The 25,698-nt window shown below is 34.3% G+C and overlaps 1 protein-coding gene across 2 annotated transcripts in view; it reads left to right on the top strand.

Annotated features, from left to right (window-relative positions):
- The window catches only part of METAP2 (methionyl aminopeptidase 2), a 33,450-nt gene extending 8,129 nt beyond the window's left edge, over nucleotides 1–25,321 (top strand). For both annotated transcript variants that reach the window (XM_063075934.1, XM_063075933.1), the window contains exons 4-11: nucleotides 3,736–3,838; nucleotides 11,503–11,664; nucleotides 12,367–12,548; nucleotides 13,368–13,462; nucleotides 18,424–18,520; nucleotides 22,988–23,091; nucleotides 23,816–23,931; nucleotides 24,634–25,321. In XM_063075934.1, coding sequence (XP_062932004.1) covers nucleotides 3,736–3,838; nucleotides 11,503–11,664; nucleotides 12,367–12,548; nucleotides 13,368–13,462; nucleotides 18,424–18,520; nucleotides 22,988–23,091; nucleotides 23,816–23,931; nucleotides 24,634–24,886 — 1,112 coding nt within the window. In that variant the 3' untranslated portion in view covers nucleotides 24,887–25,321. The remainder of the gene's footprint in view (nucleotides 1–3,735; nucleotides 3,839–11,502; nucleotides 11,665–12,366; nucleotides 12,549–13,367; nucleotides 13,463–18,423; nucleotides 18,521–22,987; nucleotides 23,092–23,815; nucleotides 23,932–24,633) is intronic.
- The last annotated feature ends 377 nt before the right edge of the window (nucleotides 25,322–25,698 follow it).

Raw genomic sequence — 25,698 nt, 5'->3', positions numbered from 1 at the left:
AGTAAGTTTGAAGTTGCTTCAAGTCCTGATATATGTCAGGGAAATAAACTTAGGCTTAATAGAGGTAGAATTTAGTGAAACTAATAATTATTTAGCAAATACTTTGGTTTAACAATCTTGTTGGTATTTTTTTTTTTTTTTTTAGCTGTTATTAAGCTAAGAGATGTTAATGTGAGTTGGTTGCATTTACTGCAAGTCAGGGATGAGTTCCTAAAAATTTTGTAATTTAAAACTTGCATAATCCAAATAATTCTGTCAGGGCTGGCAAAAGTGGTTCCACTGTGTGGCAATAGGGTAAACATAGTTTCCAGTTTACTTGCCAGCTGTAAAATTATGAGATTCTTGATAAATATTTAATAAGGAGTTCCATTATTTAAAATGTGTGCATATAGTGAGATTTTATTAATAACTTTTATATTGTGCTATTTCAGATTTGTATAAAATATGATCCTGCTTGTTTTATTTTTCTATAAAAAAATCTTCAGCAGCTTGAAAATGCATTAGGGCTGTTAAAGAGAGAGTATAATAGCATTGGGTAGTAACGGTTGGGATGAGGATCAGAACATGTAAGTTCTAATCTTGGATGCTCTTTGGGCTGTCGGGGACCATTGAGTGTCAGATTATGCCTTTCTTTAAAATCTTTCAGGCTAAACTTTTATGAATCAGAATTTTGAGGGCTTAACTTCCATTTTAATCTCTGTGTTGAGAGAAGTCTTCAGTTATTTATTTTTTTAAAGGAAGCCCTTGCCTCTCAGTCAGCCATTTCCTTCGTGTATCCCCAGGTGGAGGTGGGATAACTTTTTTCTATTCGGGCATCCATCCTTGCTAGATCCTTCTCCCATAAGAGGATGTCAGTCCTGCCCCTAGCCTCTGAAGGCACATGAGTGTATTTAATGAGCATTAGTTACTAGCATTTCAGGGATCTTCTAGGGATTATTATGTCTGTTCCTTCCATTCAAAAATCATTAAAAGTGTGGCTGTGAGAAATGGTATTATTTGAGAATGATTTGAGAGATACCTGTTTCTCCATATACTCTAAAATTGCTCCCTAACGAAGGCAGACCATCAGGGAGGAGTGTTAAGGGACTGTTCTGTATTTGCCCTTGATGGAATTCTTCCCCTGATAGATGTTTTATTATGATGCCATCAACCTTTATCTGTCTCCTCTGAGGATGTTGTTGAATTTACTGTTCGTTATATTTCTTTATGAGTACTCTCAAGAGACCCTCTTTTTTTCCCTGGACTTATGAACTTAGTTTCAAGAATAGTTGTGCCTTTCCTGAATAGTTGATCTATTTTATCTGAGAAACACATGAACTCTGCAAATAACCTTGCCTTTTTTTTTTTTTTTTTTTTTTTTTAAATACTGGCTACTAGAGGGCTTAGAGCCAAATCTGTCATTTCATGTTGGCCTTCTTACAGGTTCTATTTTATGTTCTTTTCCTTGTTTTGATTTTTGTTTTCTAATTTACTTTGAATGCCTCTTATTTGTGTATTTTTGATCTCCTGTAGGCTACCTTCAATCACTTCTGGTATAAGCCAAATAATGTAATCATGGGCAATTCATTGCTCTCATTTTCCTCATCTATAAAGTAGGAGAATTATGAATAATAGCTAATGATAATTGAAGTACATATTATTATAGGTTATTCATAATCTTATATAATGATATGGACATAGTACATTTATAATTTTCAGAGGTTATCCTGGATTTCATCTGATTCTTCATTTTGTAGGTGAGGAAAATGAGGCTTGGCAACATTTAGCCATTTGTCCAAGTCACAGCTAATAAGTGGTAAAGGCTAGTCTTCAACTCGGACATTCTGATTATAAATTTTTTATTCTTATCTCTAATGATCTTTTTGAGTCTTTTAAGTATTGTACCTTAATTTGTGGATAGTATAAAAGGCATCTTTATCAGATTTGTAGATGAGATAAAACTGGGGGTGATGAGATAATACCTTGACAAAAATCAAGATTTCAAATTCAAAAGGCTATAGGATAGCTGAAACAATAGGCTAATATTAAAAACCTGAAATTTTACAGAGATAGATGTAAAATTAGTACAAGTAATAGGATTTTGAGTGCTAATACAATGTGAACCAAAAAAAAAAAAACAAGTCTTCAGTTATTTCGGTAGTAGGAATTTTAGAATCAGCAGTATAGTGTTATGCTAATTATACCCTATTTGGCCTATTAATATAAATAAATTCTGGCACCACCTTAAAGGGAACATTGACAAATTCAAGGTTGTCAAATATGGGTGAAAGTGATGAGAACCATATCCCTGGAAGTAGTTTCTCATTGTAGAGAGGGAGGAATCAGTAGCAATGCATAGTAGACTTTTTTTTTTTTAACTTCAAAGAATAAAGCTAGGAAACTAGGACTAGTAGATGAAAGTAATAGGGAGACAGATGAGTGTAAGATGAGCTTTCTAACAGTTACAGCTTTCCCAAAATGAATGGGTTATAGCCTTACAGATAGTAACTGCCTCCATTGTCAGGAGCTCAGTGCCATCAGTCAGGGGTGTTAGGAGGGGGATTCCTAGATTAAGTGTGAGGCTGAATTAGATAATCTCTAAGATCTTTTTTGATTTTATAATTCTGTTTTCTCTTAGAAACATGAAATAGGAGGAGCCTAAAACAGTGTTTCCCAACTTTACTTTCCCATAGAACACTTTTAAGCATTATTATGCAAAGAGAGAAAACCAGTTGGCACTAGTAAAATACTGGTGTGTTTGGATTAAAGGAGGGAGCCAAAAAGTGGTTCCATAGATAAATGATTTACCTCAATAAATGGTCGTATTTTTACTTATGTACCTCTTTTTTCCCCTTTGCAGAACAAGAACAGCAAAATATATGTTAAAATTTAAGACAGAAATTCATAACACAAGACCAATTATAATCAAAAGGGAGCCATATACTTCAACTCCATAGTTGGTAAATGCTGGAGGTGTATATATTGAAGTCATATATTGCCGCGTAAATTAGCTCTCATACAACTTCTTGGTATTCCTTGGATACAGAATTAATTTCTAAAAGGCAAATCTTCATATAATAAAAGCTATATATCTAGTTCTTATGTATTTTAAACATTTTTTAGAAAAAAAAATCTAGATTTTTTTTTTTAAAGCATCTTGGGGAACACTGGTGTTTTTTAATATGTAGTTTGGGAAATAGTGTTCTAAAATATTTGCTAAGTACTGTAACTTTTTTAACGTATCTGGAAATTTACACGTGGCTACCTAAATTCTTTTCAGTATTGGTCATATATGCCTTTAACTTTTATACTGAATATGTCATTGAAAATAGTTTTTCACATACTTATTAATGCATAGTAGATTTATATTTTTATTTTATTGCTACAGGACTTTTTTTGTGGTGGTTGTTAAAAGTTTTGGTTTTTATTTGTCAAAGCCAACTTCTATGTGCTATTTCATTTCTGGTATAGTGAATGAAGATGAAAACATTAGAAGTGTGCTTTCTGCCAAGGCATATGCTGTTTAAATACATAATGGAGTTCTCAGGAGTTGAAGATTTCTTTTCCCAGGCAGCAATAAATCAGAGAGGAGGTGGCCAGAGTGGTGAAGTGTTTTCTGTTTTTAACTGTAAGGTGACAGCAAGAAGGTTCCTTAAAATCAGGACATATAACAACCATTAGGAACTGAGGAAACTGTTATAACTGCTTAATTTTATTTTTAACTATAGAAGTTAATGCTTTATTTGTATCTCACAGCAAAAGTCCAAACAGACCCTCCCTCAGTTCCAATATGTGACCTGTATCCTAATGGTGTATTTCCTAAAGGACAAGAATGCGAATACCCCCCCACACAAGATGGGTAAGGATCATAAAATAACTTCCATTTTGAATTTTGACAGTTGTAGCTTAGCAATAAAGCAGATTTTATTTTTCTCAGAACTTTGCTCCACCGCTTTGATAAAAGCTTGTGAATTTGTTGCAAAGAAAATACAGTAGAAGCCCTCTTATCCAAAATGATTGGGACCGGTGGCAGGTTGGTTAATCAAAAAGTATGTTAAAGTGGGGATCACAAAAAATAAAAACCTTTGTAGATGAAGGTTAATGTAAACAAATTTGTTTTTCACCTCACTTGATTTTTGAGCATGGTTTTGCATTGGATTCCATTTTCCCCCTATAAACTGTATTCAAAATGCATTATCTGTGACGTCCATTTTGGGTTTTTGTGAAGAGGAACAAGAACTGAGTGATGTAAGGGTTGATGTCTGTATTGTTACATTTTTTTCCTGAAACCCTCTGCAGTTCTTATCTACACTTAATTTGACAGAAGTATTTTGATAACTTGTTTTTATTGAGACTTTTTAAGAGTAGTCAGTTTAGTTTTTGTAGAAACAATTCTTTTTATGTAACGTTAAATTACATAATTACGTACGTAACAAGTACAGATGACTTAAACAGGTTTGGGAATAAATTCACCTTATTCTTAGAGGTGTTCTGTAAGGATACATTTCAACTGGTCGGCAGAAACTCATAGTGGCGTACAGACTGAGCATGGAAGCTGGGACCAAACTATCTGCATTTGAATCGCAGTTCTAACACTCATTAGCTTCGTGACTTGGGCAAGTAATTTATCATGTCTGTGTTTTCATTTCTTCATCCATAAAATGGGTACTTTGTAGGATTATTGTGAAGAGTAACAATATATGTAAAGCACTTAAAAGAGTAACAGATGCATAGTGAGCATTAGGTAAGTTAGCTGCTCTTATTATTCAGAGTAGTAACCCGTCAGCTGAAAATATTCAGAGTGCCATGGGCATTGGTCAGTATGTTTTACAGAGGGGTTTAAGAGCATTGGTTAACATAGTGGTTGCAATAGTTGGTTAAGAAAGCTTCTACTGTAGCGTCATTTCATTTGCCTATAAAGACAGCATTGTTTTTCTTTAAACATAGAAAAGAACATACTAACGTTATATTTTTACTTTCTCCCTCATCCCAATTATGAATATTCTTAGGGAATAAGTCTGTAAAATTCTGGAATTTTATGACATAGGCATCTTTTCTTTGAATTTGAATTCATCAATTGCTATATGTATCTTAAAGCATCTATTTTTAAAATGTCACAGATACATGTAATTTTACGTTAGTTACATAAATTCTCATAGTACCTATGATGTGATCACATTTATTTTTAAATATAATCTTTTAATTTTTTTTTTTTTTTTTTGCTTGTTCTCTCTTCTTTCCCTTCCTTCCAGACTCATGTTAACCACCTAGCAGGTAGCCTTCCATATTTTTCTATGCTCATATATTTGTACATCTGTCTGTTTATGTAGGAGGAGTGTTTTGGTTGTTGTTTGTTTTACAGAAGTGTAAAGGCACACCTATGCTTTTATTCCTCCACCTTGCTTTTCTTATTCAGTACTACTTCTTTGAAGTCCCTCCAAGTCAATTAGAATAGTTATGTTATTATTTTGAATGGCTTTGTAAGATTCCCTGGCGTGAATAAGCCATATGTTATCCCACGTTTCTCTAATTGGTGGGCATTCACTTTGTGTCCAATTTTTTTGCCACTATTAACCATTCTGCAGTAAACCTCTAGGTAGGTAGGTAGAGCGTATGTATACAGTATGTATCTCATGTATTGGTAGTTTTATAATTATGAGACAGTTTTCCAGGAGTTTGGTTTACGATTCTTCAACTACTAGTGATTTGTGAGCATCTTTTGATTGTTGGATTTGTTTATGGTATCTTTTCCTCTTCCAGAAGTTTTAAAATTTTAAATGGAAATAATATATCCTAGTGGATTGAATGACCATCTTTGTTATATAGTACTATATTCTCATATATAATGGAGTCAATTTCTGGATTATTTATTCTGCTACACTCATCTGTTTGTCTATTCTTATGCTAATACTATTTTGATTTTCATATGAGAAACTTTATAATATATTCTGGTAATTTCATAAGACAAGTCATTGTCTCCTGCCACACATACTCAAACACAGTTCTTTTTAATACTTTTCTGAGCTATTTTCAGTCATGTAGTCTTTACTACACAGACATGCTGTTGTTAGAATTCTGATCAGAATTGCATTATGTTTATGTACTGGTTTCTGAAAATTGACAGTTTTATCACATTGCCATCCAATATCCTGGTGTTTTTTTCACTTATTCTTTTTTTTGTCAGGTAGGTCCTATTCGTTTTTTGTTAAATTTATTTGTAAGTGTTTTATGGTTTTCGTTACTGATATTAATGAAATATTTTTATTCCCATTTCCATTTCTATATGCTTGTTGCTAGAGTGGAGAAAAGCCATTGATTTCCTATACTTGTCAACAGATTGTTAATATTTTTTAACAACGTGAGTATTGTGGAACACTTGAAGTGATATTTAATACATGAAAAAAATTGAGATTTTGTAAATCTCAAAAACTACCTTTTCTATCAGTTCTATTGCAAATTAAACATAGATGTAGAATAACTTCTCTTTTTGAAATAATGGATGAAGATATTAATTACACGAGTATATGATTATACTTCCCAAGGTAATACTTTTCTTAAATATTGCAGTGCTGTCCTGGAGAAATACAAAGGAAGTGTAAGATAGTGTGGTAATGTTTACTCTTTAATGAATCTCACCTTTTTTTGCATTCATATAACCAGTTTAGACTATTTGCAAATAGATCAGAATCCATATTCTTATAGATCTGGTAAAGTATCGAATGTAGTTTGTATCTTGCCTTCTTTTTTAAATAATGTTTTATTAAAAAATGAATGAATTGTCACAAAGAACCCAACTGTGAAACTACCAGGTTGAGTGCATTCTTTTTTTTAAAACTTTTTATTTTGAAATAATTCCATCCTTACAGAAAAGCTGCTAGAATAATGCAAAGAACTCCCACATAACTTTTGCCCACATTCCCTTTGTTTTGCGACATTTATTTTATTGTCTCAATGAAATATGACAGTTATACATATTATGTATCACACAGAAGTAACATTCCATCTTCTTCCTGAAAGATAGAAAAATAGAAGGCAAATGTGAAAAATGTTAAAATTTGTGAATCTGTATATATACTATTTTTTCTGGACTATTAGAGGGTAGGTTGTGCATTTTTGTCTGGAATACTAGATAAGTAGATATGGTGTCCTTTTCAGGGTGTCACATCTGGAAGCATACAATGTCAGCTTGCTCCTTATTGGTAATGTTAATTTTTATCACTTGGTTAAGGTATTATCCAGTTTCTCCATTGTATCATTACACTGTTTTTTATCATTACATCGTGTTTTTTCCTCTTGTAATTAGTAATTTGTGGGAAGTTGCTTTCAGAGTGTTTAAATATCCCATTCCTTATGAATGCCCGCCTCACATGTAGCATACATTGATGATCCTTACTTGAATCTGTTTTTCCTATGATGGTTTGTGCCCTTTTTAAAAAATTAATGTTCTGTGTGCATTTCCTGCATTGTAAAAATTTTTTGAAAACTTTTTTTTTAAGTGGCTGGCCAGTAGGGGGATCCAAACCCTTGGCCTTGGTGTTAACAACACTGCATTCTAACCAACTGAGCTAACCAGCCAGCCCAAGAAACCAATTTTTAGTAGCTTATAGTGCTGTTCTATTTTGTATATAGGATAGTTTTATTACTCGTTTCCAGATTTTTGAACGTACATGTATTGTTGCCAATTTTATATCATTAAAAAAATTCTGTGCTGACCATTTTAGTCTGTTAAAAATCAGATACGATTTTTCTCTTATTCTAAATACCTAGAAGGGGAATGAAAAAGCATTTTGAAATTCTTGATGCCTGTTTCTAAATTTAGTAGGCAACATTTTGTGGCAATTATTAATTTTATAAGCAATACATATTCATTATAGAACAGTTAGGAAATAAAGATAAAGCAAAGAAAGAAATCTTAATTCTGCCAACAAATAAAACCCACCGTTAGCATTTAGTGTTTTTTCCTCTAAACCCTCTATATAAATGTGTTATAAATACCTGGAAATGTTTTTCAAGATATAACTATACTGCAAAACAGTATTTTATAATGGCTGAATAAATGTGTATACCATAATTTTTGTGCTCAGTCCTCTTTTACTGGACATATAGTTTATTTCTAGTTGTTTGCTATTATAAACAATGCGGGGATAAATATCTTTATGTTGTTTTCAACCTTTCCGTTTAATGAAAATTTTAAACAGAAAGTAGAAAGAATAGTGTCATGAACTCATTACCTGTATTTAACAGTTCTTAATATTTTTCCATATATGTTTTATCTCTCATATATATATAATTTTTGGTTATTGTTGATTTTTTTTTCCTTCCTTTTTGTTTGTTTCTTTTTTTTTTTCCTACCAGACCATTTAAAAATGTCTTAGATATTTTGACTCTTCACTTATAAAAATTCAACCATCTCAAGAATTAGACATCCTTCAAGTTATCACATGTAAACACCTACTTAATATTTAGATTTTTTTTGTTGTTGTTCCTGGAACATCTTTTTAGCTATATATATTTTTTCTTTCCAAAACCAGGATCCAGTCGAGGTTCATACATTACATATGGTTAGAATCCCCACCTCTTTCTTTCTCTCCATTGCACTGACTCTTTGAAGAAACTAGGCAGTTATAGAAAGTCTCATGTTCTGGGATTTCTCCAGTTGTTTCTTTGTAGTGTTGCTAACTTTTTTCTTCTATTTCCGTATTTTCTGTAAACTGTAATTAGGTGTAAAAAGGCTTAGATTAGTTTTAGGTTAAACATTTTGACAGGGATATATCGTAAGTGATTGTGACCTTCATATTGTAACATATTTTGTTGCATTAGATGTAATGACAGGCTGTCCTACTATTAGTTTTACTGTATTTGATCACTTGATTAATATGGCGACAGCCAGGTTTTTTTTTCTTAAGTTACTTTTTTCTTTTTATAGTTTCCAAGTAATCCGTGGGGTACTTTAGTTATCACTGGAATATGCTTTTCTTCAATAACCTTTCACTTAATTGTTTTAGTGTCCATTGATGATCCTTGCTTTATCAGTTATTTTATTGAGGACTGCAAAATGGTGGATTTCTAATTCTGTCATTCCTTCTGCACTTTTTAGCTGATATTTTTCTGTAAGAAGAGTTTCCTCTTATCAACTGAGAATCACCTATAGTTTCATCTTAAAGGCAGAGTTTAAGCATGCTTTATGTTTACCTTTTAAGTATTAGTTTTCAGAGGAAGGAATTTGTGTCATATCTGAGTGCATTTTAATTATTTTGGGCTTAAAATCATGCTATATGGGGATCCAACAGGCATGCATTTTTAAAGGGTTTTATAAATATGGCATATAGTGCTTTAAAAATACAAATATAATTAGCTTTTAAGTTACCTGCCATGGGTTCAGAAATATTTATGGCTATTTGAAATTAACTAATGTTTGTATATTTTTATTTGTATCTTTTGATTTTACTTATATTTTCCCACTTCTGTACATCCACTAGTAAAAATGATGAGATGTTGAAATATCAAAGAGGTGGGAGGAATTTACATACTCTGTAAATATTTCCTGTAAAGATTATCTTTCAAGCAGCAGTTGTTTTTATAGTTTTGTTTTACAGACATAATAATATATTTAAAAAGCATTTCTGCCCTGCCTCTGTCAGTTGGATGAATTAATTGACTTTTGAAATAAACTTATGAACTCACAATGATCATTATTTTTTTTTTATCATATCTTAATAATTTCGATTTTTTTGGTAAATAGACTGACCATCAAAAGATCAAATGTAGGAAAAGGGAGAGACTCCTTCATGATATTCTTTGTCCTTTGTTTGAGCCTGGAGTTATTATTACTAACCTTGATGGTAGGTTTCTTGAGTATTGCTAATGGCTTTCAATTTGAACTTAAGACTTCAGCAAAAATAGTTTCTTTAATCCAATTTCTGATTGTTCTCTCCAGGAAAGATTTTTGGATTAGTGGGGGAGAAAGGGCAGGGGTTACAACTAGAGGTCAGGAAATTGTGGCACCCCTTAGAATGTACCTTGTCTGTCACTAGCATGGAGCAAGCAACTTGTTAAGTGTATTGTAGCTGAAAAAGTTGAACCACTTCTCAAGAGTATACTTTTTAAAGGATCTTATCCTATTACTTTCTAGTCTGATGGTCTTATACATAGATAGGGTGTTTGTTTGAACACTTTGATTAGAAGTTGCCTTAGTTTTCACTGTTCCTATAAGAGTAATTTGTACATATTTAAATACTTATAGTTTAAAATTGACTTTAAATTGATGGTACTGTAGTATTTTTGTTATATGATAACATTAGTAGATAGATCCAATATACATTTCTAAAAGAAGCCAAGGAAGTCTCTGATGCTTCCGTATAGTACCCCAGTGCCGGAGTCACATAGAACAAACAGCTCCTTGGGCCTTTGTAGCAAATTAGAGGTGCTAGATGATGGCACACAAGTAGCAGCAGCAGTAGGAAATAATCTATAGTGAACTTGAGTGGCACACAGAAAAACTCAGGAAGTGTTATGGGACTTTAGCTTAGGTGTCTCTAATTTAGAGCAGAGTTGGGTAAACTTTTTCTGTAAAGGGCCATATAGTAAATATTTTAGGCTTTTACTGTTATTCAACTCTGCTGTGGTAGCATGAAAGTAGCTATTGGCATTACATAAATGAAAGGGCACAGCTGTGCTGCAGTCAAATTTTATTTACAAAACAGGTACCAGGCTGGATTTGCCTGGAGACTGTAGTTTGCTGACCCCTGGCTTAGGGTATTCCTTGAAGGCATCTCTTTTATACTTCAGTGTAATGTATACTTCTGTTCACTGAGCTGTAACAAATCTTAAAAAGATTTTCATTCTAAAACAGTTAATGTTTTTTGGAAACATAGTGCTATAAAGGAGTCAGTGGGTCTCATTCTCTGATACTGAATATAAAAGTCAGTTTTTTATATGTTAACCCCTGGCAGTGTTAACATACGTGAGCCATATCTTTCAAAGAAGATTACCTCTAACATATACACAATTAGAAAAATCGTGTACAAGCATGTAATATTATGTGTTTCGAGGAAAGTTTATGCAGATTTCTAGGTTAGGTCTTTGGATTAGTACTTACCCTGTTGGCAAAGTTAAATACTAATTTTGTTGTGCTCCTTTGACATCTCTTAACTATGTATCACCTCAGGTGGAACAGTGACTTTTTTCATGCACTTGGTTTCGAGAGTCTTCTGACTTTTCTAGTTCTCTCCTTTCTTGACATTTGTGTTAGGGTATCAGTCCTTGTGATTGTGAATGAAATCTAAAAGATTTCTCCCCCCCTCACCTCCACCCTGAGTCTTACAAAGGCTTAGCTTGATTTGGATTGATTGCAAGTGTGTGGCTTTTTGTATTTCAGAAACTTTGTTGACATAAAGAAACTAAATATGTAATGTATTTTTAACTAAAATATCTTCTATTACTTAATATATTTTTATCTCTCAGCTTTTGTCTTTGTTCTGCTGATTTTTAAATGACTAATACTATACTGTGCCTACTCTAAAGGCGAACAGCTGCTTGGAGAACTACAAGTGAAGAAAAGAAAGCATTAGATCAGGCTAGTGAAGAGATTTGGAATGATTTTCGAGAGGCTGCGGAAGCACATCGACAAGTTAGAAAATATGTTATGAGCTGGATCAAGCCTGGGATGACGATGATAGAAATCTGGTAAAAGGAATACATTTTTATAAGAACATGATAAAAAAAAATTTATAGTACTAGCTCTCCAGTTGTGATGGTTGGCTTTCATTATCACTTTGGTAAAACTTTTAAGTAAAGTTCTAGAAATATCTGCTAAGTTTTTGTAGCATCACTGTAGTGAAGAAACCCTATTTTGTGCACATGTACACTCGTGCACATGCACTCATTAGCGATTGTTAATTCTGTCTGGAAATCTGTTATTTTGCTGACAATTCATATTAAATAAAAATTCTTTGAGTAAGTACCTAAACAAAATGCAGTGAAAAAACCAATAAAAGCAATTATTTCGTCTAGTTTTTCTCCTTGAGAAATGATTAGAGTAAAAGACAGCTTAGTTCTCTGATTCAGGCAGTGTTAAACATATGCAACATGAGCAAGTGAAATTCGCATTTCAGTTGGTCTAATTCGAGACTCTTATTTCCTGGTAAACTAATTTGAAAGAGGATTGCATTTTCTGCAGGTTTCTAGTGGAATTAAACTCCTTGTATTTTAAAGATGAGCTATTTTCATACCATCAGAGAATTGTTACTTATTTACATTCAGAAAGTGCCCAGGTTACTCTAGAAAGTAATTTAAGGGTTTTAGTAAACTTTCTGGACCTGATGAGCTGTAAGGTATATAAGTTTATGAATGTGAAGTAAACAAATTCCCTTTTCTTTTTTGTTTTAGTGAAAAGTTGGAAGACTGTTCCCGCAAGCTAATAAAAGAAAATGGATTAAATGCAGGCCTGGCATTTCCTACTGGGTGTTCTCTCAATAATTGTGCTGCCCATTATACTCCCAATGCTGGTGACACAACAGTATTACAGTATGACGACATCTGTAAGATAGACTTTGGGACACATATAAATGGTGAGTTATTGGAAATAATTCCTACCCCACCCTGCCCCCCAAAAACCTCAGTTGGATGGAGCTATAAATACTGAACTCCCAAATTTTGTTCTTTCCTGGTCACTTTTCAGTAGACCTGTGTTGAGGCACATTTTGAGGTTAACTTTAAAGCATCCTACTAAGTGGAGTGAAATGAAAACTGTTGGGTAATTGAGGTTTTGTATCAAGGCATGAAAAATACAATCCTACATTTCTTCATTCAGGTCATTGTTTCATCCATCACTTATTTGAATATTAACAACAAATATTTATTTAGAACCTTTAAGTTATCAACCTTTATATACATGTTTGCTTTTTGAAATTCTCCCCAAAACTTTGTCAGGTAAGTACCTTGCTATATCACTTTAATAGGTGAGAAAGTAAATGTAGATGAACATTAAACCTTACCTAAGGTTTTACTAAATTGGAGAAGTGGCACTGTTTAGGGCTTTGTGATCCTATTCATTTTCTCTGCCCTACATTGCAGTTCCTTATTTCCCTAGTCTTTTCTTGCTTTCATTTTGTTTCTGTTTACATGTTTGTATAGCTGCCTGGGTGAGTACTGAATTGGTGCTGTCTTGGAGTAATGCATACTTACCCTGTAATTCCTTTAATTCTGAATCCTTTGTATACTTTCTACGTTTTTGCCTCTTTGATTATGAATGATCTCTGTGTATTTGGAGTGCTGCCTTCATTTGAACCCATCTTTCTATTTTCCTGTTAACTAGCAAGGTTAATAGAGTAGATGCTACAAAGTAGATAAATTGATAAGTAAACTTAAAGAAGAATTTTCTCTTTCAGGTAGGATTATTGACTGTGCTTTTACTGTTACTTTTAATTCCAAATATGATACATTATTAAAAGCCGTAAAAGATGCCACTAATACTGGAATAAAGGTATGTGAACTATAAGCACCATTTCGTTCAACATATTTTGAGCACTTATAGCCTATTTAAGGTCTTTGGGTAATTAAGGTAAATAAGACTGGCCCACTGCCCTTAGGGTCTTAAGTGGGTAATTGTGATACAGTGTACCAAAGTCTTTTTTTTTTTTCCTTCCAACTTTGCTGATATTTATTAAAACAGAGTTTGGATCTATTTTTGCTGGTCAAATTGGCAGTGTTTGCTTTTTATACTTTTTTTAAAAAAGAGTATTTTTTAGAGCAGTTTCAGGTTCACAGCAAAATTGAGCATAATGTAGAGAGATTTCCCATATTCCATACCCCCCGTCTCCACACACACATAATCACCTCCACTATCAATATCCCCTACTAGAGAGGTATTTCAATATTTGTTAAAATCATTGAACCGCTGTTGACACATATCACATGAAGTCCATACTTTACATTAGGGTTCACTGTTACTATTGTACATTCTGTGGTTTTTGACAAATATATACTGACATGTATCCACCATTATAGTATCATACAGAGTATTTTCACTACTCCTAGAATCTTCTGTGCTCCACTAATTCATCCCTTCCTCCCCACTAAGCCCTGGTGTAGCCCAGCACCTCACTCCCACACTTTTTGTGAGTGTGTTAAGATTTCCATATTAAATCATTTTAAGTGTGCATTTCATTGGTATTAAGTACATTCATGGTCTTCAACCATCACCACCATTCATCTCCATAACCTTTGTTGCAGAATGGAAATTCTATACCCATTAAACAATTAACACCTGATTTCACCCTCCCCCTGGCAACCACAAAATGAGTTAGGAAGTATTCTCTTCAATTTTTTGGAAAAGTTTGAGAAGTATTGGTATTAGTTCTTTAAATGCTTGGTAGAATTCATAAGTGAAGTCTTCAGGTTCAGGGCTTTCCTTTGCTGGGAGATTTTTGATTACTGATTCAGTCTCATAACTAGTTACAGATCTATTCAGATTTTATATTACTTAGTGATTTAATCTTGGTAGGTTGTGTGTGTTTCTAGGAATTTATCCATTTCATCTAGGTTATCCCGTTGTTACCACACAATTGTTCATAATTCTCTTTTATAATCGTTTTTATTTTTGTAGAATCAGTGGTAGTGTTTCCACTTTCATTTCTCTTTTTTGGCAGCTGGCCAGTATAGGGATCGAACCTTGCATCATACTCTAACCAACTGAGCTGACTGGCCACCCTCCACTTTGATTTCTGATTTTAGTAATTTGAGTTTTCTCTCTTTTTTCTTAGTCTGTCTAGGTAAAGGTTTATCAATTTTGTTGATCTTTTCAAAGAACCATCTTTTGGTTTTATTGATTTTTTTTTTTCCTGTATTTTTTCCTATTCTGTTTATCTCTGACTAATCATATTTCTTTCTTCTGCTTTGGGTTTAGTTTGTTCTTTTTCTAGTTCCTTAAGTTGTAACATTAGGTTGTTGACTTGAGATCTTTTATGTTTTTAATGTAAGCATTTATAGCTGTGAATTTCTCCCTTTAGCACTGCTTTCACTGCATCCCATATATTTTGGTATATTGTGTTTTCCTTTTCTAATTGCCCTTGTGATTTCTTCTTTGATCTGTTGGTTAAGAATATGTTATTTAATTTCCACAGTTGTGTGAATTTTCTAGTTTTACTTTTGTTATTGATTTCTAACTTCATCCTGTTGTGGTTGGAGAAGATACTTTGAATGATATGAGAGTACTTCAAAAGTTCATGGTGAAATAGAATTTAAAAATAATATGAATCCTTCCATGAACTTTTTGAAATACCCTTGAATATCTTTTTAAATCAGCTGAGACTTAATTTGTGGCCTAACATATAGTCTATCCTGGAAAATATTTCACGTGTTGTATTTTTGGGTGGAGTGTTCTATATGTCTGTTAGATTTATTTGGTTTATTGTGTTAAGTCCTGTTTCCTTCTGTCTCCATTATTGAGGGTGTGGTATCGAAGTCTCCAAATATTACTGTAGAACTGCTTGCTTCTCCCTTCAGTTTTGTCAGTTTTTGCTTCATATATTTTGATGATCTGTTATTAGGTGTGTAAATTTTTATAGTTGTTATATCTTCTTGCTGTACTGAACCTTTTATTTACATTTAAAGTAATTACTAAGGAAGGACGTCGTCATTTTGCTATTTGTTTTCTACGTACCTGACAGCTTTTTTATTCCTCATTTCCTGCATTACTGTTGTTTGTGTTTTGTTGATTTTTTTGTAGTAAAATGTTTAATTCTTTTTGTGTATATTCTATATATTTTGTTGTTGTTGTTACCATGGGTATTACATTTCACATCCTAAAGTGATAACACTCTAAATTAATACCAGTTTAACTTTAATAACACAAAAACTCTGCTCCTTTAGAGCTCCATTCTCACCCCTTTCAGTTCTTGATGTCACAAAATTACATCGATTTACATTGGGTGCCCAAAGACATAAGCTGATAATTCTTTTAAATACATTAGTCTCTTAAATTAAGTAGAAAACAGAATGTGGAGTTACACACCAAAGTTAAAATAATACTAGCCTTTAGACTAAAACTAATTTTTTAAAAAAATGTGTTAGTTCCTTAAATCATGTAGGAAAAAAAAAAGTTTTACAAAATATTACAATAATACTAGTTATTATAATTTGCCCCTTTATTTATCTTTATTGAGGTTTGTATTTCTTACATGGCTTCAAGTTGCTGTCTAGTGTCCTTTCACCTTGTAGGGCTTCCTTGAGCATTTCTTGCAGGGCAGGTGTCTTAGTCTGTTTTCTGTCACTTATAGTAGAATACCTAAAACTACTGGGTGATTTATAAATAAATGAAATTTATTTCTTACAGTTCTGGAGGCTGGGAAGTCTAAGGTCTAGGGACACATCTGGTGAGAGCTTTCTTCTTGGTAGGGACTCTGCAGAGTCCCAAGGTGGTGCGAGACATCATGTGGTGAGGGGGCAAGAGCCATGTGTGCATGTGTGTATATGTGTGCTCTCCTTACAGAGCCACCAGTCCACTCTTACGGTAACAACCCATTAATCCATAAACAGATTCACCTCTGAAAGACCCCACCTTTCAAATATCACAGTTGGATTTTCCACCCTCTTAATACTGTTACAGTGGGGATTAAGTTTCAGCATGAGCTTTGGAGGGTACATTCAAACCATAGCAGTAGGTCTAATAGTAATGAACTCCCTCAGCTTTTGTTTATCTGGGAATGTCTTAGTTTCTCCTCACTTTTGAAGGACAGTTTTGCTGGATATAGGATGCTTGGATGATGGTTTGTTTTCTTTTAGTTAGTACTGTGAATATATCAGCCCAGTGCCTTTTGGTCTCCAAAGTTTCTAATGAGAAATCTGCTTATGATCTAATTGAGGATCCCTTGTAAGGGATGAGTCACTTCTCTTTTATTGCTTTCAAGATTCTTTCTTTGTCTTTAGAAAATTTGATTATAATGTGTCTCGATGTGGGTCTCTTTGAGTTCATCATACTTGGAGTTCTTTGAACTTTTTGAATGTTTATATTCATGTCTTTTATCAATTTGGGGAAGTTTCTAGCCATTATTTCTTCAAATATTTACTCTGTCTCTTTTTCTCTCTCTCCTTCTGACACTTCCTCAATGCATATTGATCTACTTGATGGTGTTCCTCAGGACCCTGAGTTTACGTTCACTTTTCTTTAAATCTTTTTTCTTTCTGTTCCTCAGACACGATAATTTCCCTTGTCCTATTTGCAAATTGGCTGATTCTTTCTTCTGCATGCTTAAATGCCTTTGAATTCCTCTAGTGAATTTTTCATTTGTTATTATACTTTTCGGCTCCACAATTTTTTAAATTTCTTTTAGGTTTCCTTTCTCTTTACTGATATTTTCATTTTGTTTATACATTGTTTTCTTGACTTTCTTCATGTCCTCCCTTAATTCTTTGAGCATCTTTAAGAGAGTTTAGAGTCTTTGTCTAGTAGATCTGCCATCAGCTTTTTTTCAGGGATAATTTCTGTTGGTTATTTTTTTTCTTTGAGTTGTTCTTTCTTATTTTGTTTGTAAGCCTTGTGATTTTTTGTTAAACATTGGACATTTCAATCTAATGTGGTAACCTTGGAAATCAGATTCTCTCCCTTCCCCAGGGTTTGCTGTTTTTTGTTATTATTTTTGTTTATTATCTTTGGATTTTTAAAAAATTTGTGTAGGCTGTCTCTGTGCCAAGGATTCACCTGAGGTGTAAGCTTTAGGTTTTCTGAAGTCTTTTCTGAGCCTGTGCCTTTCCCTGTGTGTGTGCACTTACTTGTTAATTTTTCTCATATATGCAGTTGTTTTTAAATGTCCTAGCCTTTAATGTCAGGCCCCCAAAAGGGGAAAAAGAGAAAAATGAAGGGAGGGGAGAAAATAGGGCATTGTTTTTTTAAATCTCTTGGCAGTCACATCAGCCAGAGGAGTAGGGTTAGAGGTTGAGGTGCAACAGCAGTGGCCGCCCAGGTCTTTGTCTACACCTCTGTGACCAGAAGTAGCAATCAGGTATTAGAGCACAGATCCTTCATATTTAGGATACCACACTGACTTCCCCAAGCTGTGTGCAGGCTACTCCAGGAACAGATACCTGCCACAGGTCTTGTGTTAGGGGATGGGTTACTGCTACTATGCAAAAGCTAAAATTGATAAAAATTAACTGCACTTTGCCATCCAATCCTTTTCCTGGAAGTTGCAAGCCTTCAGCAGACTCCAGAATTCCCAAAGTGTTAACATCAGATGGATTCTGTTGGTGCCTTTGATATCTAGTAGGGGAGACAGTGTCTGTTGCTTACTACTCCACCATCTCCCTTAATGCTCCCTAAAGTCTTTTATGCAGGAAGTTATAATGTACAAAGCATTTTTTCTGATTGTTTCTTACTGTAAAATATTAAGAAATTAAGTTGCTGTATTTTGCACTTTGAATAACAAAGTATACATTATTCTCTTTTAGTGTGCTGGAATTGATGTTCGTCTGTGTGATGTTGGTGAGGCCATCCAAGAAGTTATGGAATCATATGAAGTTGAAATAGATGGGAAGACATATCAAGGTTTGTTCTTTTAAAATGTGTCTTATTTTGAAATTCATTTTACAGACTGCCGTTGAGTTGCTTCATCTTTATATCTTGGGAATATAAAGAAGGAAAACAGAGGAAATGGCCTGCTCAGAGCATGGTAGGAATACTGTGGCCACTTAACCTGGAACTGTTGCCAGGCTATTCTGTTAGATGGTAAGAAGACAGCTGGGGAATTCCTAGGATAGCCAAAATATGGACTAGGTTTTCTGTGACTAGTCAAATCAAGGCTCAGGGAGAAGCCAAAGGTCCTTTCTATTGATGACTTCCCAATTTTTTTTTTTTTTTTTATGTGAGTCACATTCAGAATTTGGAGTTTAGTTAATTCCTGTGTGTCCCTTCAATTCTTAAGCCCCTTTGCCTCCCAGACTTTCCCAGCCACTGCTTTAGGTATGTAGTCCCAGAGTGCTTTCTGGTGTTCTATATTCATCTCCATCAGTCCAGCCTCCTCCCAACTCCCAGGTCTACCTGATCATCTGCCAGCCAACATCCTCCCTCATTTATGCTCATTACTGTCTATAACCCTAATAACTTTCTTACAGAATATTTTCTACATTTCCTTTGACTGTATCCTTTCTCTCCTTTATAGGTCTTTGAGTGGAGACTCCCATCTTGCTTCCTTGCCCCAGGAAATTCTCGTCATTCAGCATTCTTTGCTTTTCCCTGTTGCAATTATAACCATTGCATTTCTACAAAGTACAGAAGTGGCTCTTCCTCTCAGACTTGACAGTGCCTGTCCTTGTTCTCTCATTTCTAAAGTCCATTCAACTGCTTGAATTTGACATCTGGCACCATCCTGACTTCTTTTGGCATCCTGGGTGGCTTCAATATCTATACAGGCAGTCCAGTTAACACATGGGCATCACCAGTCACCTGACCAGCGAGCTCGATGACTTTCACCTCCATAACAGTCCTCTTCCATGTCCAAATACTGACTGGAATTTATCACTAGTCTACACTCTTAAACAGCAGCTAGCCTTTTTCTTTCCAGCTCTTTCATTTTCTTTCCGTTTATTGCTTGCTTCTTCCATTCCTTTATAGCTTTTTTTATATCAAGATATTTTCTTTATTCCTCCCATCTGCCACTCATTTCATTTTCCTCCTTCCTGCCCAAACCCCATGTTGACAACTTCAATTCTTTCATTTATACCTTGAACTTCATTATTGCTTTGATTTTCAGATATTCTTTTCCTGAAGATCTCTAATCCTATAAACATCAGTGCAAACCAAAATCTCCTAAGGCTGCTCACACACTTGGATAGTGAAGAAAATACACTTTGGGGTCAGGAGGTTATAACTTTGAATTTAGATAAATCCTATAAACCTCTTAAGTACCCAAGTTTCTTTGACTGTGATAGGATTAATGATATCATGGTTTGTTTGTTTGTGAAAAATGTAAATTAAATTACAATGGAATTTTTTTCTTTTTTCTTTTTGGTGACTAGTCAGTACAGAGATCTGAACTCTTGACTTTGGTGTTACGACACCATGCTCTGACCAGCTGAGCTAACCAGCCAGCCCAGTGCCTAGAATTTATTAGGTATTCAACAAATACTTGTCATTTCTCTCTCTTCCTGCTCTTCGTTCTGGGATTGGTGCCACAAATACAGTGCTAATTTAAGTTCTTCTCATCTTTTTTCCCTTCTCTCTTAGGAGATTACTTACTTGATCAGAAGATGGCCAAACAGGCCTAACATTCTTTAACTTTTGACATGTCACAAAAAGAAAATCCCACCTTTTACTTACTCTTATCATTTTTTTTCTCTGTCCTTCCAGGAAGAAGGACCTTTTCTTTTATTCATGGTTAATCCTCCCACCTTTTGGGGGATATTCCATTATTATCCCTTTTTCCCACATTCCTAGTCTTTCCCTAGTGGCTCCTCTAAGTGGGAGAGAATGAAAATTATAGCACTAGATTGCCACCCATGGTTCACATATTCTGATTTTGGCTTTTATTTATTGTCATGAAATTTTCAAAATTTGTTTGTACATGAAAAGCAGGGGGTTTAAATTTATGTCCCTTAGTAAGGGTGAATTTACTTTTTCCACATGTCCTAGTCAAAGCCATAGGAGAGCAAACAATTTTTAAAGGCTAGAAAATAGAATGTCTCATTCCCAGTTTGCTTTTCTTTGCAAAATGTTTTGTCCAGCACTTTAAAAAACTTTGAACCAGTTCTAGGATTTGCTGCTTCTATTGATACCTCAGACTTAGTAATAACATTAGCTTCCCAGAAGCAGTATTCTAACGCTGGAGAAAACAGATTAAGAGAATAAATGCCAAGTATTTTGAGGAATTTGTGGGACTAGAATATAGGCCTTCTGATTTCTAGGTTCATTGCTACAAATGAAGAGTCTATTCTGTTCTTTCCAAATTTGTGACTTAGTCAACATGAAATGAAAACCATAGGGTACCTGAAGACTGACTACCTCTAGACTGAGTTATTTCTCTTTTATGAGAATTTGCCAAGATTATTATAAATTCCTACAGCAGCCATCTTACACCAGTATCCTTTATTTTTCTCTGTTTTCTAATTCTACAGCTTGGTTGACATGTGGTCTGCCTTTCAAGGTATTAGTAGGTGACAGTTTGATTTAATATTTAGTTACCACATATTAATTCCAGCCTGCAACAGTGGAATCCTTAATATCTGCCTTCTTACCTCTTCCGCTAAGCTAGTGCAATGTTTTAGGTTCTTTAGGTTTATTTCAGCATCTCTCTTTTGATACCCATTATTGTATTGATCAGGGTTCTTAGATGAAGGTGACAGAATTCACTTTTTTATTTTAAGCAGAAAGAATATAGAAAAATCATGATATTGGAAAGATGAATCAATAGACTGGGCTGAACTTTCAGAAACAGTTCCAAAAACCACACAGGAGAACTAGGCCATCAAGGGAGTGCCTTTATCTCCCTTGATCAGGAAACTATAAATTTAGCCTATTGTTTATATAAGAAGGAAGGTCTTTTAGAGCACTAAGAGTTTTATTTTTCTGTGCCACCCCCCTAAATTTGTAATATACTTGTCATTGTTTCATTTATATAGATTTGAAAAAAAAACTTGCTACCTAATTCTGCTCTAGAAGAAAGGTAGCTCATACTGATGATTCTAGGGCTATACATAGAGCTAGATTTGTTAAACCTTTTTTTAAATTTTGAAATAGTTAACACTGAAAATGGACAAAGCATAGAAATTCAACTTCTCAATTGCGAAAGCTATGTAAGCTCACTCTTCAAGAAATCAAGTTTTAACAGCATTCCAGAAGACTCTGAATTTCGTGTCTTTAGTCTGTTTTGTGCTGCTATAATGAAATACCTGAGACTAGGTAATTTATAAGGGACAGAAATTTATTTCTCACAATTCTGGAGGCTGGGAAGTCCAAGGTCAAGGGGCCAGCATCTGGTGAGGGCTGGGAGAGAGGGGGAGAGCAAGAAAAGGGGGGCCAAATTCATCCTTTTATAAAGATCTCACTACTGTGAGAACAGCATTAATCCATTCATGAGGGCGGTGCTCCCGTGACCGTAACATTAGGCCATAACTTTCAACACTGCAGCATTGGGAATTAAGTTTCCAACACATGAATTTTGGGGGACACATTTAAACCATTGCACTCATTCGAGGGTCCTTCAAAAAGTTCATGGAATGCTTTGTATTTTTTAATTTGATTATTTCCGTGAATGTTTTGAAGTACCCTCATAGATCTCTTCCCAATTATAGCAGTCTTCTTCTAGTGAACCACTGTCTTCAGGACTCAAGTGTTTGTGTTTGCTTTTCTTTGTCTTTACTGTCTAATTAATGCATCCCTAAACAGCAGTTTAATCATGCTCAATTTATATATACATACATTATATACATGCACATATATACACACATATATATGTATGTATATGGAATTACACAGTTTGTATATAATTGTGCCTTCTTTTGCTCATTTTATCTTTAGGTTTTATTCCAGTTGTTAAATGTATCCTTAGTTTATTGTTGAGTAGTGTTTGTCTATTCTATTATTGATCTGTGGTCACTGGGATTTTCTTTTTTAACATTTGAATGTTGATGTAAGGTTTCATAATACTGTCGTTTTGACACAGTATCCTCATATTCACATTACCCTTTGGTCCATAACCATACACAGATATTTTTCATGTTTCTATTCATGTGTATATCACATTTTATTTTTTTATTAACAGTATCTCCTTAGATGACCCCCATTGTGTCCTCATAATTTATTTTTCTTCCATTCCCCCTTACTTCTTTCTAGTATTTAATAACAAAAGACTTTCATATTCCAGTAGATTCCAGTTTATATTTAACTACCATAATGTGAAGCTGTTTAGTAGAGCCATATCTTGTTTTTAAATAAATGCTTGAACTCTACCAGAAGGCCAAGAGATCTGTTTGTACTTCCAGAGACCCCAAACTTTTATTTCTCTATTTATTATGACAGTGAAACCAATCCGTAATCTAAATGGACATTCAATTGGTCAATATAGAATACATGCTGGGAAAACAGTGCCCATTGTGAAAGGAGGGGAGGCAACAAGGATGGAGGTATGTATGTCATTTATCACTTCTGTGAAAACCGTTTTGATTTTTTTCCCCTCCATAGTATGTTGAACAAAATTAGCTTGCCATCCATCCTTACCTGGCAGGAGTTGGGCTGAGTGTGCAGATTGTGTCTGGACAGGCCAGAGCTCAGTCAGCTATGGAAGTTGGGGTTGTCAAAGGATTGCTTCTTCAACATTTAATGATTATTCATTGAGCATCTGTTAGGTGCCATTCTCTTTAGTAGGTATTGGGGGTGTATCTGTAAACAAAACAATTCCCTGCCCATGTATAGTCTGCATTCTAATAGGAGGATGCAGAAAGACCAGGAAATAAAGTAGGGAGAGACTGGATAAGAAGTGTCTGAGGAGCACTGGACAGATCATCTAGGCAACAAATCAAAAGAGTAACCATTATTCTTTCAGAAGGAGAGAAGAAATCGAGGGCAGTTAGAGGGGGGAGGGGGATGGAGAGAGATTGGACAAGGGACATAAAGAATAAGTATGATTTGTAACAATATATATGCTAGTAATATTGATTTGATCAACATATCTCAACGTTGAACCCCCAAAATATGTATAACAATTTTGATTTAAAAAAAAAAAAAAAATGCCTGAGGAGGATATTTCATGTTGCTGCTTATTACATCAGATAGGGAAGTCAAGAAACATTTACTCTGATTAGTTCTGAATTTTTCTTTCCTCCCCTTGACCCTTATGTATTTTTTAAGGAAGGAGAAATATATGCCATTGAAACCTTTGGTAGTACAGGAAAAGGTGTTGTTCACGATGATATGGAATGTTCACATTACATGAAAAATTTTGATGTTGGACATGTGCCAATAAGGTGAGAGACTATTGATTTTATATGACTAATAAGCATCTCTTCCCAGTTAACAGCATTTTTAAAAATGTGACAGAAAGGTGGTACATTCATAACTGTATGGTTCTGTAGCCTAACAATAAGTTCTGTGGGTTTAAATAATATAGCAAAAAAATTAGGCTGTTAAAAATTTAAACCAAGATAAAGATAAAGATATAGGCAAGTGTTCTTTTCAGATCAAGTTTCTGATAATCATAACTATTGAAGACTTACTTTTTGCTGGCATTACAAGGTTTTTGTTCTTAATATTCTCCTGTTGATAAACTTCATATTTCAGTTTACACTGGACTTTTTACCTTCTGGAGAAAATGATTGAAGGCTGGATTTACACCTCTTGTTATGTGCAGGTCTTTGAGCTTAATGCTCAAAAAAAGAAATTCCCACAGTAATACTCTGTAGATGGGCCTGTACTGGGAATTTCACACACACATGCATAGACACATAAATGTAATAAAATGGCTTTTTGCAGGTTTTTCCTATTCAGCTGCCATCTATAACTAGGAATGGGCTATTACGCCTTCTAGCTTTTGATTGTTCAAAGAGCAACAACAAAATTTTTTTAACTTTAATTACTAAGAAAAAGCTAAGTTTTGGTTTTTTCTTAATGGGGGAAGTGGGTTGATAACTCTTTTTGCCATCTGTTAATCTTGGATTTTCTCCTTTTAGGCTTCCAAGAACAAAACACTTGTTAAATGTCATCAATGAAAACTTTGGTACCCTTGCCTTCTGCCGCAGATGGCTGGATCGCTTGGGGGAAAGTAAATACTTGATGGCTTTGAAGAATCTGTGTGACTTGGGCATTGTAGATCCATATCCACCATTATGTGACATTAAAGGATCATATACAGCGCAGTTTGAACATACCATACTGTTGCGTCCAACATGTAAAGAAGTTGTCAGCAGAGGAGATGACTATTAAACTTAGTCCAGAGCCACCTCAGCATCTTTATTTTCTAAGTTTTTTGGAATATATTACACCAGAATTAATTTGCAACATGTTGTCTGTTTTAACAGTGGACCCATGTAATACTTTTATCCGTGTTTAAAAAAGAAGGAATTTTATCAAAGGCAAACCATCTAATGTAATTAACCAAGGAAAAAGCTTTCAGGACTTTCAAATGTTAACCTATTTTTCCTCCCATCTAGGAAATGCTATAAAGCGCAAATTAGTTAGGAATGACTTAAACATTTCGTTTTGAACACGTAAGAAATGCTTTTCGGGTATTTATATTGCCATATTCTTACTTGAATGCTTTGAATGATTACATCCAATTCTGCACCTAAGCCCTCTGGTATTGCTTTTTAACCTTCCTGGAATCCATTTTCTAAAAAATAAAGACATTTTCATATCTGAGAGCTACATTTCAATGTCTGTGGTTATAATTCTGGACAGGAAATAGCAAAACTTAATGTAGGGGACATGTAGAGACTTTTATCTGGATTGTAGACCTCTACACTGAGACTTTCTTCTGGCGTAGTGGTTAAAACAAGATGTATACATGCATAAATAAATGTACAGCTTTAGGAATATTTTGCCTTTCTTCATAGGACCATATGCTTGTCTTTCATTTTCTTCCTTGACATTGGAAAGATGTACTAATTGAAACATGACTTTGTAGGAACATCGTGCCAACTTGAAACCTTGACGTTTAGATCTTTTTCCAGTGGTAGTATTTATTGGGAAATGAGCTTACTCAAAAAACCAAAAGGGCATTAAAGCCACAAAAGCAA

The sequence above is a fragment of the Cynocephalus volans genome, chromosome 12 (genome assembly GCF_027409185.1).
Source record: "Cynocephalus volans isolate mCynVol1 chromosome 12, mCynVol1.pri, whole genome shotgun sequence".
Lineage (NCBI taxonomy): Eukaryota > Metazoa > Chordata > Mammalia > Dermoptera > Cynocephalidae > Cynocephalus > Cynocephalus volans.
Note: the sequence above shows the minus strand (reverse complement) of the source record. Positions and strands in the feature narration are given on the sequence as shown.